The sequence below is a fragment of the Camellia sinensis genome, chromosome 9 (assembly GCF_055761805.1).
Source record: "Camellia sinensis isolate YWXY chromosome 9, ASM5576180v1, whole genome shotgun sequence".
Taxonomy (NCBI): domain Eukaryota; kingdom Viridiplantae; phylum Streptophyta; class Magnoliopsida; order Ericales; family Theaceae; genus Camellia; species Camellia sinensis.
Genome location: NC_138969.1, coordinates 181,808,427 through 181,828,168, shown reverse-complemented (window position 1 = coordinate 181,828,168; position 19,742 = coordinate 181,808,427). Strand labels below are relative to the sequence as shown.

The 19,742-nt window shown below is 37.9% G+C and overlaps 2 protein-coding genes and 1 pseudogene across 2 annotated transcripts; all 3 read left to right on the top strand.

The window, feature by feature from the left end:
- The first annotated feature begins 230 nt into the window (after positions 1-230).
- LOC114307436 (cysteine-rich receptor-like protein kinase 25) lies at positions 231-7,582 on the top strand. Its single transcript, XM_082889609.1, has 5 exons — positions 231-573; positions 864-946; positions 1,714-1,812; positions 7,060-7,270; positions 7,380-7,582. Exons 1-5 carry the CDS (start codon positions 231-233, stop codon positions 7,580-7,582), a joined length of 939 nt encoding a protein of 312 aa, XP_082745735.1.
- Positions 7,583-7,956: 374 nt separating this feature from the next.
- Positions 7,957-8,445, top strand: LOC145799959 (cysteine-rich receptor-like protein kinase 6 pseudogene; annotated as a pseudogene).
- A 9,905-nt stretch (positions 8,446-18,350) lies between these two features.
- On the top strand, positions 18,351-19,197 carry LOC145800060 (uncharacterized). Its single transcript, XM_082889720.1, has 2 exons — positions 18,351-18,947; positions 19,055-19,197. The coding sequence occupies exons 1-2, from the start codon at positions 18,365-18,367 to the stop codon at positions 19,081-19,083; spliced, it is 612 nt and encodes a 203-aa protein (XP_082745846.1). The 5' UTR covers positions 18,351-18,364; the 3' UTR covers positions 19,084-19,197.
- Positions 19,198-19,742: the final 545 nt, after the last annotated feature.

Sequence of the window (19,742 nt, the reverse complement as noted above, 5' to 3'; positions counted from 1 at the left end):
ACTAGTTAATTTGTTGACGGACTTTTTCAATTCAAGGCTTATCTTGACAGTGGGAACCAGCCCATTTAGTAAATAAAGATGAGAAACATAAGCCTTGAAATGGGCTGGTTCAGAATGCAAGCCAGGAGATCATGACAGTGTGTCCAACCCAGAATGCAATTATATGGCATGAATTCTGTCAAGTTCGGAACTCATACCGACCTTTCTATTCCAGGGACGGCTATACTAGAATGTATCCTGACTCGAATAAAGATGAGAAAAATATATCAGACAGCGTTGGTTTTGTTGTAGTTTTGAAGGATTTCATGAATAAACTCTCCGATCAAGTTGCATTCAATCTTTCTAAGCTCATGTTTGCGATTGGTAAAACCAAAATTTCGACGAATGAAACGATTTATGGGCTTGTACAGTGCACAAGAGACATCTCTCGAAGGGACTGTAGAGTTTGTTTGAATTTTGAATTTGGAGACCTTGATGGGTGCTATGAGTATCGCCAAGGCGGTACTGTTTTAAGCAGAAACTGCAACATGAAGTTTCAGCTATACCCGTTTTACAACGAACCTACTGTCAATGGTAAGAAAATTGAATTTAAAATAGCTACTTTGTCTATGCTATTGCTTGTTGCTATACTTGAAGAAAACAAGAAAACCATATTGTTTGTCTAAAATCATTTGAATACTTTGCGCAAATAACTCTCATGTAGTTTCAATTTTGGGCCAAAATGATTTTTTAAAAAAAATTCCTAAACAGGGTGTTTTCAATCAAATTTCGCCAAAAGAATTTGCCAAACATGTTTATTGTCATTAGTGTATACAATATATGAACTGAAATTGAATACATAGATCTTTTTCCTAAACAAACAGGGAATAGAAAGAAGATTAAGGTGGCTATGCTAGTTACCGGTCCAACAACATTTGTGCTCGCAGGTCTTGCTGCTGGTTGTTGTGTTATTCGGCATCAACGAAGCAACCGAACACAAAAGGGTAAATTTACAAAACGGCAAGTTTAAAAACACAGAAACCAAACACAAAATCAGACACAGAACATGCATTTTCTGTGTCTGGTTTTGGATTTTGTTTATGTATTTTGAGACTTATTGTTGTCCAAATGCTTAATTACCAACACGCTACATTCCCATGTCTAGGATTGTGTAAAATACTGCCCAATCCATAAAAACCGCACCAATCCACACTGTTCTATTAGCTAACCCCGGATTAAACATTAAAATTTATAATCTGCCTTAAAAAACGCTCCGTTCCACTATAGTTAATACATATATATTTTTTTAACCTCTAATAAAATATAAAGTAAAAATGAGTATGAGAGAGTTTTTTTAATTTGTTACCAATTAATAGTTATATATATGAATAATATTATGAAAAATTAGTTTGTGTTATGTATATGAAAAATATTATGTAAATTAGTGTTATATATTACACAAATGCTTGATAATTGGTTAAGAATATTTTTCAATCCGTCAATCCGCCCCAAACCGTCCATACCGCAATTTGGTCATCCATCAATCCGCCATTTGGTTTATAATTTTACTCTCAAACTGCCCAAACCACACCATATCAATGAAACAACTACCATTAACAGAAGAGTCTGCAGCCTTGTAGATGAGGAAAAAAAAGCCAAAGTACATTGTTACGAGAATTGGCAAACCCACCTAGTGCTGACATTAATCAAGAAGGTGAATTTGTCAATTCTCAGGAACTGCCTTTCATGGAGTTGGCTACTATAAAGGCAGCCACAGGAAACTTTTCTGATACAAATAAGCTCGGACAAGGTGGGTTCGGCACTGTTTACAAGGTAACAACTTTTTCCCTGTTAGTGTGATCATTCTCGTAGTCTTCCAGATGGTTTTAAACAATAGTATCGGGGACACGTATTTATATCAGTGATACAGTCGTAACAGCTAATATATTAGTTGTCCAAAATCTCAATACATATCATTGTAACAAGCCCGCGGGGGACCTCGCCACAGTTCGGACTCGACTTTTCGTAAGTCACGGTTCTAAGTCTGAACCAAAGAGTCCAAATCTGACAAATCGTTTTTGAGAAAACTAATTTTTGAAAGAAGTGCCAAACATGGACTACTTTGCCAGATACAGAGTCGCCACCTAAATATTTTATTTTGGGAAATTTAGGAAACCCTGACTCGGTGCCAAAAGGCCACGTGTCCGTCATCACCAAAGTTGCCTCGGCTCGGGAACTTGGGTACGATTGGGGAAGGTCACTTCGTGAGCACCCCCGCTCGCCCGGTCATAGACCGGCCTCTACTAACCATGATATCAATTTTTGAAAACATTGTGAGTTCTTATTCCAGTTTATTAGCCTAGGTTTACTATGTGATGCGCACAGCATACAAATATAGACCGGGTCGCCTGAATTGGAATGAAACATTTCATGTTTGTTTTTGAAAATGGTTTGCTACCCGCAGGTAGGCTTTAAAACATTTGACGATTTATTCCAATTTAAGTAACCCAACCTTCACCCACAGGCATTCAGGCAGTTATATCAGATAAGGACATAGCCTCATGGTAAGCATGCTATTCATGGCAATCACTCACACGCATGCAAGGATGCTAAAGCATAAAACTTACCGGGTACTCCAAGCCAAAATAGAAACTTTATTAGAAATCATGCATGATCCTAATTATACAGAAATGCCTAATGCAACACATGCAAAAATGCAACTATAGCAGGCTCGGCTATTCTAAGATGGCATATGGAATGCTACAACTAACATGTATTCAATTTGGAATTGAAAATACAATGCAGTTAGTATGATGCGCCGAGCCCGGTGCATGCAAAACAGATGAATGAATGCAAACATGCTATCATACTGTATGCTAATCGAAATATGCCCTAATCTAACCATCATAAGCAGGTAAATAAAAGGGAGAAAGACGTGGGGTTGGAAGACATACAACACACACACGCACACTTATTACAGTTGTGCCCTCGCGCAGAGGGTCCAAATAAATATACAGTCCGAATATTACAGTCCCGAATGAAAGAATATTACAGTCCCGAAATATTACAAAATCCTAATTAATTAACAAATTAACTAAGAAAAACAAATAAAGTTGGCATGCAAGCCAGGGACTGCCTTACTTCTGATGGATGATGCATGTCCGGGTTGTGCTGCGCGGAAATCCACCGGAATGCCCCAATTAGCCTCTATTTACACCTGTTCTTGAAATGCGTGCCAAGCCTCAAAAAGTTACTGATTCTTCGTTTTGCTGCAACAGAGAGCAAGAAAGGGGCATAGCAATGTATTTGCACCAATATATGCATGTCTCGATTCTCGTGCCACCAATCACGCATACCGAGGCATGATGGCCGAGGAGTCGAAATGCACAACTCAATATAGGATGAATGCACATGAAACTACAGCTAAAACCTAACTCCATCATGGATAATCCGGAGTGTCGGTGACTGGGGAATTGAGACACATTCCGTCACTCGGAGTACGAAATGTACCTCGTTTCCCGTGCCCGGGCTAACTCCTATTCCGAACATGATGCAATATGCATGATATGCAACTAAGATACAATCCTAACATACACAATGCTATGGAAATAAGATGCCTCAAAATGCGTGCACACGGGCACGCAAACCGAGAAAATGACAGAATGTAATCTAAGATACAACCTAGTATGCACAATGCGATGGAAATGATATGCCTCGAAATGCGTGCACGCGGGCACGCAAACCGAGAAAATGACAGAATGCAATCTAAGATACAACCTAGTATGCACAATGCGATGGAAATGATATGCCTCGAAATGCGTGCACACGGGCACGCAAACCGAGAAAATGACAGAATGCAATCTAAGATACAACCTAGTATACACTATGCTGTGAAAATGAGATGCCTCGAAATGCGTGCACATGGGCACGCAAACCGAGAAAATGACAGAATGTAATTTAAGATACAACCTAGTATGCACTATGCTGTGAAAATGAGATGCCTCGAAATGCGTGCACACGGGCACGCAAACCGAGAAAATGACAGAATGCAATGCAAGTGACTAAAATGGCATGGGAAAGGTAACATGGACTTATACTAACATGAGAGAACCTCAGCCACACTCACATAAGAAGCCGGTTGATGAAAATGAGGTGCCTCGAAATGCGTGCACACGGGCACGCAAACCGAGGCAATGGCATACGCAATGCAAATGACATGAAAACATGATATGGGCTTATACCAACATGAGTGAGCCTCAGCCACACTCACATAGGATGCCGGTGAATGAAAATGAAGTGCCTCGAAATGCGTGCACACGGGCACGCAAACCGAGGCGATGGCAGAATGCAATGTAATGACATGAAAACATGATATGGGCTTATACCAACATGAGTGAGCCTCAGCCACACTCACATAGGATGCCGGTGAATGAAAATGAAGTGCCTCGAAATGCGTGCACACGGGCACGCAAACCGAGGCGATGGCAGAATGCAATGTAATGACATGAAAACATGATATGGGCTTATACCAACATGAGTGAGCCTCAGCCACACTCACATAGGATGCCGGCGGATAAAAATGAAGTGCCTCGAAATGCGTGCACACGGGCACGCAAACCGAGACGATGGCAGAATGCGATGTAATGACATGAAAACATGATAGCAATCATTCTAATGGAATTTCAGCAGTAAAATATGGGGGAAAACAGTCCCGAAATGAGGCGAAATGACACCAAATGCATGGAATTGACCCGAAATGCAAATTTAGGCACCCGAAATGGCCTATAGCTATGCCAAACATGCACAATATGGACATGCAATGCAAAGACAGAAGCTAGACAGTCCCGAAAAGGCACTTTCACAGTTATAAACATGGCCAAACAGCAAGCATAGGTATGGCAAAAATGGTATGCAAGAATAGGGGCCAAAAGAGGGGTAATGAAGCAAGTGATATAAGAAAAACCCAAACTGAAAAATTTCCTTCTACAACACTGAAGAGGGACCAAAAATATGAATATTTACAGTATATGGCAGCCTCAAAATCAGTGTACAAACATGATAGAAATGTGATGCAAGATGAGGCTCAAAAGTGGCTATAACATGAGGTATGCAAAATATTCACCAAACAGCCAAAGACCCTTAATAAAACATGTAGAATGGGCCAAAATAGGACTATTTACAGAACTGTAAAATGGCCAAAAACAAAAGCATGATAGACTAACTAAACATGCAAGAATGGGGAATAAAAGAGAGATATAACATGAAGTGGCATATGGAGACCCCAAACCATGAAAGGACCTAAATGAAACATGAAGAATAGACCAAAATAAGCACTTTTTCAGAACTGTAAAATGGCCAAAAACAAAAGTATGGTAGGCTGCTATTGCATGCAAGAATGGGGAAGAAAAGAGGAGTATAAAGGTAAGTACAACATGAAAGTCCCAAATGGTGTTGAGCCATTCTTCAATGTTGAAGAGGGGCTCAAAATAAGCCTAATATCAGTTTACAACATGCTCAAAAACAGATTACTCATGAGCCAAAAATAGCATGCAAAATTATGACATATGAGAGGATCAATGAAGTAAGTGTATCATGGAGGGCTCAAACAGGGTTGAGCCCTTAATGAAAAGTGAAGATGAGCTCAAAAGAGGGCCCCTTTCAGTTAGGGCCGGAGCTTGAAACAAAAAGCAAGTGGGGCTTACAAATGGATCAAGAAAAAGGGTCAAAAGAGGAGAAGTACTACTTACCCTTGAAGACTAAGACTTTTGTTGCTTCTTGGATCAATTTGTAGCTCCTTTTGCCTTTGAGAAACCTTCCTTGTTGCTGGAAATGAAGTGGTAATGGTAGAGCTTGGTGGTGTAGAAGAAATGGTGCTTAGGGACTTAGAGATTTTCAAGGAAATGAGAGGTATAGAGATGGAGTTGTGTATGGAAGCTTGAAGGTGAAGTTTTCTAACCCCAACAAAGGATGTAGCTTGCTTGTTATATAGGCCAAGAAGGGGGTGTAAAGGTGGGGGAAAAGGAGACAAACTTTCCCCCACAAAATATCCCCCGGATAAAGATCTTTTCTGGGGGATAAAGCTCCACAGCTGTAAAGTGCACAGTGCAAGGAGCTCGGCCGGCCTGGTACTTTTGCTGCAGGTGGCCGGCCGGCCACACCCCCTAGCCGGCCGGCTAGGGGTCAAAAGGGTCAATCAGATTTTCTGGCCGGCCACCAACTGATGGTGTCCTCCTATGTGTGTACAACACAACCCTGTGGTTAAAAGTCCAAGAAAGTGGGTCCAAGGGGTTCAACATTAGCTCCGAAGGAGGGGGTCAAAAGGGTCAAGTAGCATTAATGGCCGGCCACCAACTTTTAGGGTCCTCCCATGTGTGTACATCACAAATATGTGGTTCAAAGTTCAAGAATGTGGGCCCAAGGTGTTCAACATTAGCCCGGAAGTGCGAAAAACGGGCGCCGGAAGGCGTCGGAGGATGTATAACTGGTTGCTGCAACAATTACTGGCTTCTCACCCTTCAGTGACCTCCCCGGTGATAAAACAGAGGTACCTGCCAAAAATGAACGAAAACCGTTGCAAAACGAATGTTCGGGGGCCAAAACGCGCAGTTCGGGGTCCCAAAAATGGGCTGTTAAGCACCGAAAGTGGCATTCGGCCACGAAGTGGGTTTCTCAGCCCCTAGTGTCCCTCAAAAGGGAGAAAATAAGATGTATGCCAAGAATCAGAACAAACGGAGATGGTTAAGCGGTCCCGAACTGAGGCACACGGCCTGACGGACATTGAGAGATGGTCTACGGGACCTCTCTCTTCCCTCAGGAAAAGAAACCGAGAAAATCGAGCCTGGTTCGCAAACCGAGGCAAAGTACAAAAGAGGGTTCGGAAGTCCGGAGGCAGGGCTCACGGCCGCAACTCTGAAACTTCTGAACAAGCACATTATGCAACATCACCAAGCGCTCAATCGGTGACGTCTGAGTCTTAAGGTCGGTCAAAAATGGAGTGTCTACAATCATATCAATTGATATTATACAAATTTACAGTCCTTTATCCTTTTTGATCAATAAATATTTAACTGAAATTTGTAGGGTATCTTGTGTGATGGCAAGGAAATAGCGGTCAAAAGGCTATCGAGGAAATCATGGCAAGGATTAGAGGAGTTCAAGAACGAAGTCATACTAATAGCAAAACTTCAACATAGAAACCTTGTGAGGCTTGTGGGTTGTGGCATAGAGGGAGAAGAAAAGTTGCTCATTTATGAATACATGCCCAACAAAAGCCTTGATCTCTTTATATTTGGTTTGTTCTTGTATCTTTTATTTATAGGCTTTCTTACAGCTCAGTATAACTAAGAAAATAAACAAAAAATTATTATCTCAGGTAGCTTTAATTTTATATACAATTTCAGATTCAGAGAAACGTGCAAAACTTCATTGGGATATACGCCTGAACATTATTCTTGGGATTGCTCGAGCACTAATTTATTTGCACGAAGACTCGAGGCTTAAAATCATACACAGGGATCTAAAGCCTAATAATGTTCTATTGGACCAAGAAATGGTGGCTAAGATATCAGATTTCAGAATGGCGAGAATTTTTGGTGAAAACTAAAATATAGCTAACACCAAAAGAGTTGTAGGAACATAGTACGTCTATTCTTTCTCGTAGTTTTAAATATTGGTTGATACATATTAGGTTTCAGCCCTTCCAATAACAATGAATAAAAATTACACCCATATTAGCCAACTCCCAATACATATCGATTCAAAAGTTGATATGACTACTATATATAAAGCTCTATAAAGCTATTTTGGCTGTTGATGATTTAATACGTATTGTTCACTACACTTGATATCAACCGTGACCAATACCAATCGTGACCTATTGTTATTTAAACCCTTGCTCTTTCCTTTATCTTTCACTGAAACTACATATTTTAATTGAAAAGAAGATAAAATAATGATCATATTTGATATAGTGGATACATGGCTCCCGAGTATGCAATGTGTGGATTATTCTCTGTAAAATCTAATGTTTTCAGTTACGGAGTGATCTTGCTCGAGATCATTAGTGGGCAAAGAAACAGTGGCGTTTACCTTGCAGAACATGCTCAGACACTCCTTGCTTATGTATGTGTTTTCAACCCCCTCTCCAACTACAAATACTCAAATAACTAGAATGTGACAACTACTCATTCAAATTAAAACAATGTGATTTTATAGGCATGGAGACTATGGAGCGATGGAAAAGAACTAGAATTTTTAGATCCATTGTTGGCGAGGTCATGCCCCGTGGCAGAAGTTGTAACATGTATCCATATTGGGCTTCTATGTGTCCAAGAAGATCCGAAAGATAGACCAAATATGTCATCTGTGGTGGTTCTATTGGGAAGTGAATCAGCAACACTTCCTGAACCAAATCAACCTGCATTTCTGTTGGCAGGGTTGCTCATATCGAACCATCTTCATCCATAGATCCTTCTGTAAAAAATCAAGTCACTGTTTCTGGCATATCACTGCAGTGAATGCTAAAAGGTTGTCACTTACTATGATTTTTGTTGTGTGTTGTGATTGTAAAGTGAAGTAATTTATATAATAATTCATATAGTTGTGACCAATGGGAAAAGTGGTTTGTACTAGTCCAATGCTAAAAGTAATGACAATTCATTTCTCTATTAAAAATACGGAGTGGATCCCCTCCAATCCTTAATCCCGATTGAGGGGCCCTATTTGGATCCTTGGGTCCATCACAGGTTTTGTTTTGATAATTCAAACCATTCATTTTATTAGGCATTTCATGTATATCAGTCAGAAAAAAAAATTGTGACGATCTCACGTTTGTCACCAAAAAATGAAAGGTCTATTTTAAAAATCACAATTGTTGTCTATGTTTTTGGTGACAAACGTATTAAATTAAAAATGTTACGATTATCAACAATTTCTGCTCTTATGTAAAAGTTGGAAGAAAAAGAATGATGCTTGTAATTGTTCTCTCTACCTCATCAGGAACTATGATTCCTCTATTTTTTTCTCTCCTGCTTGTTATTCAACACTCTTTGATCATGGCACAACCCAAACACCTATACACTATGTGCTCAACAAATAACACAAATTACACTATGGGTAGTGTTGGTAAAAATTTGGTTTAAGCCCAATCGACAGTAATTGATCAACAAACTTAAATAAATTTTAAATAAACACAAGAAGATCAGGCTTTGGGGTTGAATTCCATGCCTTAAACAGATTAAGGACTTCCTTGGAGGTAATTAAATAAAGAAGAAATGGAACAGAACAAAATATATATTAATTCGAATAAATTATCACTTGTCACTAGTTACAAGAACTTTAAATAAGAACAAAGAATTTAATAAATATAGCAATCGATAGAAAGAAGAGAAATAAAGGTGGGAAAACTATCACTTAGGCTACTCCTAAAATGGCTAACTTAAACTCCTCCTAAATAATTCTTCACGATTTGTGAGTGGTTGATGATTGATTAATTGATGCCTTTTTGTATCTCTCTTGGCCTATTTATAAGCTTAGCCACATGAGAGAAAGAAACAACCTAAGCCCACGAGATCAAAGTACGGACAGTAGTCATTTTGGCAACAGGAGCAAATGTCTCATCATAATCAATACCATACTCTTGAGAGAAATCTTTGGCAACCAGACGAGCTTTGTAACGCTCAAGAGAACCATCAGAATGAGTCTTGACATTATAGACCCATTTGCAACCAACTAGGTTCTTATCAGCAAGCAAAGGAACCAACTCCCAAGTACTAGTTTTTTGTAAAGCAGATAACTCATCCTCTACAGCTTGAACCCAATGAGGATCCTGACAGGCCTCCTTGTAAGACTGAGGTTCTACAAAAGAGTGAATAGCAGACAAAAAGGTACGATAGGAAGCAGAAAAAACAAGTATTAGACCAACCCAACCTGTTTGGAGGATGACGTGCTCGAGAAGGATATCGGTGTGCAGTAGGATCAGAGTCGTCAGAAGTAAAGGGAGCAGCAGCAGGGGTAGAGACAACCGGTGGGAGAAGAGCCTTGCGACGAGAATAAACTAACAACGGAGGAGGAGAAGAAGCCGAAGGAAGAGAAGAAGCCGAAGGAAGAGAAGAAGCCGAAGAAGGAGAAGCAACTAGAGGTATAGGAGGAGAAGATGGAACAAGCTCAGGGAGAATAGTGGAGATGTACTCATCAGACGAGATCTCAAAAGGAAATGGGTCAATGTGAACCAAATCCTCTTTGGAAACTGGAGCAGTGAGAGGGGGAAGCTGGAAGTAAGATAGACGTTCAAGAAAGGCAATATGACGGGAGACATAAAGACGACGGGAAACAGGGTCGTAACACCGATAACCTTTCTGAGTAGGACTATAACCCAAAAAGACACAGAGGACAGACCGGGCACTAAGTTTGGTCTTATCTTTGCGGGGAAGAAGAACAAAATAGGCAGACCCAAACACACGAAGGAGGGAATAGTTAAGAATTTAGGAGAACAAAGCCTCATAAGGAGACCGACCAGAAAGAAGGAAAGTAGGCATGCGGTTGAAAAGAAAAGCAGTTGTAAGAACTGCCTCTCTCTAGAATAGAGCCAAAACTGAGGTAGAGAGAAGAAGAGACCTAGCAGTCTCAAGAAGATGACGGTGTTTACGCTCGGCTCGACCATTTTGGGCAGGTGTATTTGTACAGGAAGTTTGGTGAATGGTACCCAAATTGGCCAAATACTCACAGAACTCATTTTTAAAATATTCCCCACCCAAGTCAGACCGTAACACTTTAATTGTAGACCCAAACTGAGCAGTAATCATAGACTGAAAAGTACGGTATATCTGATAGAAATCGGACTTATGAGTCATAAGATAAACCCAAGTGTAACGGGTGCAATCATCAACAAATGACACATAGTATGCAGAAACCCCTTTGGTGAGAACAGGAGAAGGGCCCCAAACATCAGTATGAACTAAAGAAAACGGTGTATCACATATAGAAGTACTTTTACAAAAAGGTAAGGCTGTCATTTTGGTAAGTTTACACCCCCAACATTCAGTAAGTTCACTAGGAGAAACTTTACCCAAAATACCTGACTGAGCTAAAGACCGTAAGCGGTCAGCAGACAAATGCCCTAATCGATAATGCCATAAGTAGAAAGGACTAGACAGAGAATCTAACTGAAAATAGGAAAAGGCAGTCAAAGAGGTTGCTATAAGCAGATGCAAGCTCTCCACTATATAGATGTCTCCAATTCTACGGCCGGCCCCAATTTGCTGCTTAGACATTCGATCCTATACAGAATAGATAGCAGAAGAAAAGATAACATCAAAACCAGCGGCATCAAGTTGACTGATAGATAATAAACTGACAGATAACTGAGGAACATAAAGGACAGATGGAATAGAGACAGCAGACATAGTAGACGGTAGGACAGATGCAACAGATACAACAGACATACTAGATCCATTAGTAGCATTGACAGTAATAGGAAAGGGAGGAGGAGTGCAATTTTGAAGTAAGGAGAGATGGGGAGTCATATGATGAGAAGCACTAGAGTCAAAAATCCAAACAGACGAAGAAATACCTGAAGAAAAACCAAGCAAACCTGAATGAAGAGAGGAAACAATGGAGGCAAATGGGGATGGCTAGGGGGTAGACAATATATGCTGAAGCTGACTAATCTGAGCAGTTAAGGAAGCCAAGTTAGGATCAAGAGCTGGAGCGAATGTAGTGTACGTAGCGGGAGAAGCCCAGAATTGATTCTGAGACTACTGAAAAGATATGGCAGACAGACATCTCTTCTTGGGACAATGGTACTTTTAATGGCCTTTTTGATGGCAGAAAGCACACTCATCAGAAGCCAGAGACATCACAGTAATCAGAAAACTGAGAGGTTCAAGTATAATCAAACAAAATAGCCAAACCAAGAGTTTAAGTGTAATACTCAAAATCTGAGGGGGCAAACTATAAATAAAAGCTTTTCCAGGTCAACTAACAACAAACCAGAACCAAAGAGAGAGGAATCGTAAACAACAATAGAGGGAGAGAGAGAGACTTATCGTGACTTATAGGTAGATAAGGAGACCACGAACTGTCAGTCTTTTGAATCAACCGAACCAAACGAAGCAACCAGATGGGTCGAATAAGCAGATGAGTCAAAATGACTCGATGGGTCGCGAGTATCAGATGCGACGAACACAGAGGGACTAATCGCGAGACACAAGAATGCAGAGCTTTAATCACGTAAGGTAGAGTCGAACATAGAGGGGCTGATCGCAAACCAAATGGGTGAGTCATGAGCCAGATGGGTGAGTCGCGAGTTGCAATTCCGGCTCTGGTTGGGTCTCGACTCCGGCGAAAAGAGGTGCTAAATGTGATTCTAATACAATCGTATCAGATTCAGTGCTGGACCACTCACAAGAGAGGTCGAACCAAAGAGACCAGAACTGGAGTCAACAATTGATGGGACTAGGGTTTTGTACACGGCTCTGATACCAAGTAAGATTTCTGAAAGCTTTTCTGTATATTCCATTGTATCAAAGATTACAATCAGACCTTAGATTATATAGCCCTAAATCCTAAACCAAAAAGGAAAATACAAATACAATTATGTCTCTAATAGGACTCTAACACAATCATGCCTCTAATAGGACTCCAATTTGTACAAAACACACAATAATATATTCTATATTCTCACAACAACCACTAGTAACTAGTGTGTTATCAGAAAATTTATAAAATAAATAAATAAATAAATCCCTTAAGGTATCATGCGTTTTACATTTTTAAATCTTAGTATTTCAATTTTGACAAATTAAATTATGGAGTTTCATCCGTGTTTCAATGTGTCCCCTGTTTAGCTACGTCTGTGTAAGATAACGGAGAATTGTTTTGGGCCCAATGGCAGCCCAAAACGCTTTCATTCACCACAACCCACCATTATAAGGCTCAATCGTGAAGATTAAGGCAAAATCGATCCCCCCCCCCCCAATTGCTGCGATTATGGCAAGGAGATTCACCCTGCTGGTGCGATTCCACTCACAATTGAACACACGCAGCTGGGGCTTGTGGTTTCTATTCCTAGTACGATCCACCCACATGTGTTTGTGGTAAAAAAGTTCAATGTTAATTTTTTAATTACTGTGCACATTATTTATGTTGTGAATGAAAGCTTTTGTTTATAATATGATAAGGTCCAAATGCCAAAAAAAAAAGTGAATATTTTTTCCTTTCAAAAAGTGTTCCATTAAAACAAATTGAATGAAAATGGGCATGATATAAATAGTGGCTAAAATAATACCATTTGTTTTTAGAAGGTTGGAAAGGAAAAACAATTACAGTCAGTATCAGCATAAGTCTGTCAGCATTCCTAGTGCCATCTCTACTTGGTGCTTGTATCTACTACCAAAGGAGAAGGAAAAGAGCAAAGAAAGGTAACTACATTCTTTTAGTCACTGCCACAATCCTATTACATGTTCACAACCCAATATGTCAATTTATTCTTCTTTTTGCCTGCAAGAGAGAAACAACAGCCAAGAAGTCCAATTACTCGACTTGGGAGGACAATTTTGTGATGACTACAACAGTGAAAAATTGCTAGGTGACAAGCACACAAAATCACAAGACTTTCCTTCAATTCAGTTAGATCTTATACGTGCAGCTACAAAACATTTTTCTGGTGAAAATAAGCTTGGAGAAGGTGGATTTGGTCCAGTTTACAAGGTACTTATGGTGCTGACAATAATCTTTGAAGGATATAAATCATAGTTTGTCACATGTATGGGTAACATGGTGCACTAGGTGATTGACAATACATGGTTAAATTTAAAGAACCAACACAACCATAAATAGGCGTTAATGTAGCCATTTCTCATTAAAGATTGTTGCATGACTTGAAAATGTTTGCAGGGTATATTATCAGATGGCAAGGAAATAGCAGTTAAGAGACTCAAAAAGTTCTGGCCAAGGATTACAAGAGTTCAAGAATGAAGTTATTTTAATCGCAAGACCACAACATAGGCATCTTGTTAGACTGTTGGGTTGTTGCTTGGAGGGAGATGAGTCACTCCTCATCTTCAAGTACATGCCCAACAAAAGCCTAGATGTCTTTCTCTTTGGTCTGGACCCTTTTAAATCCTAGTCACTTGCAACCAAATAAAAGCTAAAAATGAATTACTAAAGATTGTAATCAACTTGACTGCTTGTTTGTTTCCTTTCTAGATTCAAATAAAGTGCGCAACTAGACTGGAGGAGACACTTTTTTATTATTAATGGAATTGCTCGGGGCCTTCTATACCTGCACGAGGATTCCTGTCTTAGAATAATTCATAGAGTTATATATCTTTAAATTTTAGGTTTGCCTGGCCCTGCATTATTTTTCATTGTTGTTTGAATAAAAAACAGACAAACAAACCAAAAATACAAGAATTAGGCCAATGTCTCCATGGCCAGGGGCCATCAGACCACTTGTACCATTCAACACTCAAGAATTTGAAGACATGCTGTAATCAAGTCATAGGAATGTCTCTTTTGTTTAATGAAGTGATCATTTTTGTTCAATACAGTTATTTTAAGACTTAGTGTTATATATATATATATATTATGCCGGAGCTAGAAATTTAATATAGGGGAATCTATTAATTATAATTTCAAAATTTTTCTTTCTCAATCAATAACAATAACATAATAATAATTTTTCGAGCTAATATTAAACACAAAAAATTAATATTAGCACAAATTAATATTTTTAATTTTAGCACAAATCAAATCTAGCACAAATCAAATCCCTAATTTTAACACAAACAACAACAAAACACAAATTTCTAATTTTAATATAAATCACCACCAATCAAAATTCATAATTTTAGCATTTCAAAATCTCTTATTTTAACATAAATAATAACAAATAATTTTTTTTTTTTTACAAAATCAAAACTTAACAAATAACTATAAATTAATACTCATAACTTTTATTTAAAAGTAAAAAATAATAAATAAAGTTACCTGTAAACAATGAAGACAAGACACCAAGGTTGTAGTGTGGTCCCAAATCGGTGTTGTGTGATCCGAGTCTGGTGAATCACGAGTTGGTAAATTGCAAAACAACAAAGGGAGACAAAGAAAATATGGAGACACTTAATAAGTACTGTGAATAAATAAAAAAATAACGAATTTCATACACTTTTAGAGTTTTAGAGATCCTGCCGGCTGTCGTTCAAAGCTTTGCCCAACAAGTTTTTTTTTTTTTTTTTTTTTTTAGATTAACCCTTGCCCAGCAAGTTAAGAATTAAAAAAAAAAAAGAAAAAAGTCGAGACTTTGGAAATGGGGAGGGGTTGTATAAGTGTTTATTAGTGTTTGTGTGTGTCAGTGTTTAGCTAGGAGTCTGGGACCCAAAAAAAAAAAAAAATTGAAAAGTCAGGATGTGGGATGTCAAGTTTGGTTTGGGGCAATGTGTTAGCGTTTAGTTAAGACTTCAAAAAAAATAATAAAAAATAAAACATAAAAATATTTGAAATGTCAGGGGAGGCACGTAACCCCATGGTCCTTTAGTGCCTCCACCCCTATATATATATATATATATATTAACTAGACCTCAATATTATATGAAATGATGACTTCCTAATGTTTGCCGCCTTTGTTAGATGTAAAAAATATGTTTGATTTTTTTCCTTATCAGTCAAAATTTTAATTAGGATTATAAAGAATTATGGAGCTTTTGGCAACAAATGTTATGTTTACTGCTTAGGCCCACTGCCATTGTAGGGACAAAGAGTATGAACAAGTAGAGACCCTGTTTCTATTGAGGACTTTATGCCTTTGGTGTAATCCCAATTACTGCTAGTTATGACTGCTAAAGTATTTATTGTGTTCTTAATTTCTTATACATAGAAAACATAGGCATAACTAGCAGAATAAACAGTGTGGTAAAAATTCAAAGTCACAGCACAACCAGTTGAAAAGTCCAATGATATCAAATTAACCTAATGCCCTGTTTGATTACAGAAAAAGTAAAGGAAACAAGAAAAAATTAAAAATCATTATATAAACAGTGACATACAATTTATACATTGAGGCCTCGTTTGGAAACATGTTATTTTAATAACTTTTTAGATTTTTGGCTAAAATATGAGGTAAAAAAACAAACTTGTTTGTGCAAAAAATAGAAAGAAAAAGGATTTTTTGATTTTTTGGTATAGATTATTGGTTTTTTGATTTTTTTAGTAACTTTTTTGATTTTTAGGTTAAAAGTGTTGCATGCCAAATAAGGTCTGAATACACAAAAAAAAAAAAAAAAAAAAAAAAAAAAAATCGAAAAGAACTTATCATTTTTCCATTATATAGGTAGTTTTATCAGTGCTGCTACAGACCCCCACTGGGGGTCGACCCCCAGTGACGTGGCGGGCCTTCATTGGCCAGTTTTCTGTTTTTTTTTTTTTTTTTTTTTCTTTCTTCCAATCCCGCAGTGCCACGTGGCACTGGGGGTCGGTGGGGGTGGCATTTGCTGGGGGTCTAAAGTATTATTCTAGTTTTATAATTCAAAAAATGAACTTACATGGAGGTAATGGAGGTCGATCAGTTCCATCTGTTATGTTTGTATCCATCACAGTCGCAGAGACGTGCTTCAGATTTCAGATTGCATATGAGTGTTTCATCTTCAATCGCAGAGAATGAAAACCCTTGATTATTAAAGTCCTGTATACAATGAATGATAATCTAGGGGCTTTAAAATGACGATTGTGTCATCTTTATTCATGGATTTGTCAGATGCAAAGAGTGTTAGATAATGTCTCAATGGGACCACATAATTAAATATGGTGTTATCATTTATAAGAAGTTTACAATTTAAGTGATTCAATTTAGTTAATAGGCTTAAGGGTATATGTGTTATAGACCTAATGTGTAGATACTAGTTGTATAATTTCTATTTCTATGAGGGGCAGAAATAGAAATTAAAACATATTGGTTAAAGTTGGTTTTCATTACCTTTCAGTTTTAAAACCAATAATAATAATGGTTAATTTATTAGTTTTTATTACCTTTCAGTTATGAAACTAATAATGGTTAATTTATTGGTTTTTATTACCTTTCAGTTATGAAACCAATAATGGTTAATTTATTGGTTTTCATTACCTTTCAGTTATGAAAACCAATTACAACCTTTAAAAGGTTATGGTCTCTATTCCTTCCCAAGAGTGAAAAACAAGAATACTGCTTTGTTTTCTAAATCCTCTCAAGGAGAAACATAAGGAGGGAAAGGATTAGAAGGCTCTAACAAAGTCAATATTAAGGTTTTATTGACAATCAGACGCTTCCGTTTAACCGTTCATCAATAGATTCAGGTATGTCATTTTGTCTTGATCTCTTAATAATACACATGGTAAATGATTCAAAGTGTAAGGTTTATGTTCTGAAATTTTATGTTTACAAGTGGTATCAGAGCCAACATATCATGTGTCTTATCAGAATTGATATGCTTTATTCATTCTATTTAGTTTCCTGGAATCAGATTCTGAATTTTCTTATGGATGTAAATTCTGTTTTTTCCTGTTTTGTTCTGTGAAAATGGCAATCTATTTTCTGGCATTGTAAAATGATTCGGTGGGCAGTTTTTTTTTGGACCCGTCAATTCTATTTATATATGTATATATATAATTGGAATTGCTTCAGATTATATAACATATACGGGGTCACAAATTTAGAAATCTTTAAATTTAATGTAATTTCATACAACGTCTACAGAAATTTAATTTTCTAACATTCTCAATATAAGTCAATTCAAACAAGATGTCACAAAAGTGATCTCTCTTGTCTAGATTGTTTTATATGGAATGTTTTGAAGTTCATGTCTGTGTATCTCATGCGGGTATTTATCGGTCCAAAGACATGATTAAAACTTGGCAGAATTACACACACATTTTGTGGTGATAAACATGTGCCAATTGTCAAGAAAACCTAATGTGAATAATAAATCTATCAAAAGATAGATTTGTTATTTGACATAACTTATTGTCAATGTTTGATCATTACAACAAGAATACCACTTACAGTTAATATCACTACCCAAAGGTTTGGTATTAATGTTGTGCTAGGTATCTTGAGATGTTGTTATTTTTTTATTTAGAGATTATCTGTTTGGTAACTTAATGTGAGCATTCCTTTTATTTTCTTGTCTATTCAGCTTTAATGTCGACTACTTCAATCTCTGCCAACATGAACAATGTTCCAATGTTAAATGGAACAAACTTTAAGGACTGGAAAGAGAACATATTGATTGTTCTCGACTGCATGGACATAGACTTGGCATTAAGAATGCCAAAACCGAATGCTCTCACTGCACAAAGTACTCCTGAGGAAACTGTGTACTCTGAAAAATGAGATCGTTCTAACAGGCTAAGTCTTATGATCATGAAGCGTGGGATTCCAGAAGTTTTTCGAGGTGCAATAACAGAGGATGTTACCGTTGCCGGTGAATTTCTTTCAGAAATTCAAAAGCGTTTTGCTAAAAACGATAAGGCTGAAACAAGCACACTTTTAGCAAGCTTGATTTCAATAAAGTATAAAGGCAAGGGTAATGTTCGCGAGTACATCATGGAAATGTCTCATCTGGCTTCAAAACTTAAGGCACTAAAGCTCGACTTATCTGATGATTTGCTCGTGCATTTAGTTCTCATCTCTCTTCCTGCACAATTTAACCAATTTAAGGTCAGTTATAACTGCCAGAAGGAGAAATGGACTCTCAATGAGCTCATTTCATTTTGTGTGCAAGAGGAAGAGAGATTGAAGCAAGAAAGGACTGAAAGTGCTCATCTGGCAAGCACCTCCAAGCATACGGGCAAAAGAACGCATAAGGGAAAGGAAGTTGCTATTCCTCAGGGTCCGGAACCAAAGAAACAGAAAGTGCAGGATGGTTGTTTCTTTTGTGGCAAGCCCGGACACAGAAAGAAGAATTGTGCCAAATACGTCGCCTGGCGTGTAAAGAAAGGTACATTTCATGTTTTGGTCTGTTCTGAAATAAATTTAGCTTCAGTACCAAGAAACACTTGGTGGGTAGATTCTGGTGCTACTACTCACATATGTGTTTCTATGCAGGGTTGCCTGAACTACCGAAAGCCAACTGATGCTGAAAGATACATCTTTGTGGGTGATGGCAAGTCGATAGAAGTGCAGGCAATAGCGCACTTTAGATTATTACTGAAAACTGGTTATTATTTGGATTTATTAGACACTTTTGTTGTACCGTCCTTTAGACGGAATTTAATTTCTGTTTCTGTATTGGACAAATTGGGATATTATTGTTCTTTTGGAAATATGAAGTTTAGTATGTCTATTAATTCCAATGTTGTTGGTACTGGTTTACTTAATGTGTTTGATAATCTATATTTGCTCGAAACTATTGCATCTTATAATGCAACCTTGCACGTGGAATCACGAGGTACAAAGCGTAAATTAACTAAGGAAAATTCAGGCTCATTATGGCACAAACGCCTAGGTCACATCTCTAAATCTAGAGTTGAGCGCCTTGTGTCTGATGGAATTTTGGACTCTCTTGATTTTTCAGATTTTGATGTCTGTGTTGAGTGTATCAAGGGAAAACAGACCAAAATAAAGAAATATGGTGCCCATAGGACTACAGATGTCTTAGAATTAATTCATACGGACATTTGTGTCCCATTCCCTATGGCGTCTTGGAATGGTCAACATTATTTTATCACATTCATAGACGACTATTCCAGATATGGGTATCTATTTCTTATCCATGAGAAATCACAGTCTTTGG

Bases quoted from the DNA above. Each gene is read 5' to 3' on its own strand.
- LOC114307436 (XM_082889609.1), top strand. From the start codon at position 231: ATGTATCCTGACTCGAATAAAGATGAGAAAAATATATCAGACAGCGTT. The intron at 574-863 runs GTAAGAAAATTG...CTAAACAAACAG, and splicing joins CAACGAACCTACTGTCAATG to GGAATAGAAAGAAGATTAAG. The intron at 7,271-7,379 runs GTTTGTTCTTGT...ATACAATTTCAG, and splicing joins CCTTGATCTCTTTATATTTG to ATTCAGAGAAACGTGCAAAA.
- LOC145800060 (XM_082889720.1), top strand. From the start codon at position 18,365: ATGATCATGAAGCGTGGGATTCCAGAAGTTTTTCGAGGTGCAATAACA. The intron at 18,948-19,054 runs GTACATTTCATG...GTTTCTATGCAG, and splicing joins CGCCTGGCGTGTAAAGAAAG to GGTTGCCTGAACTACCGAAA.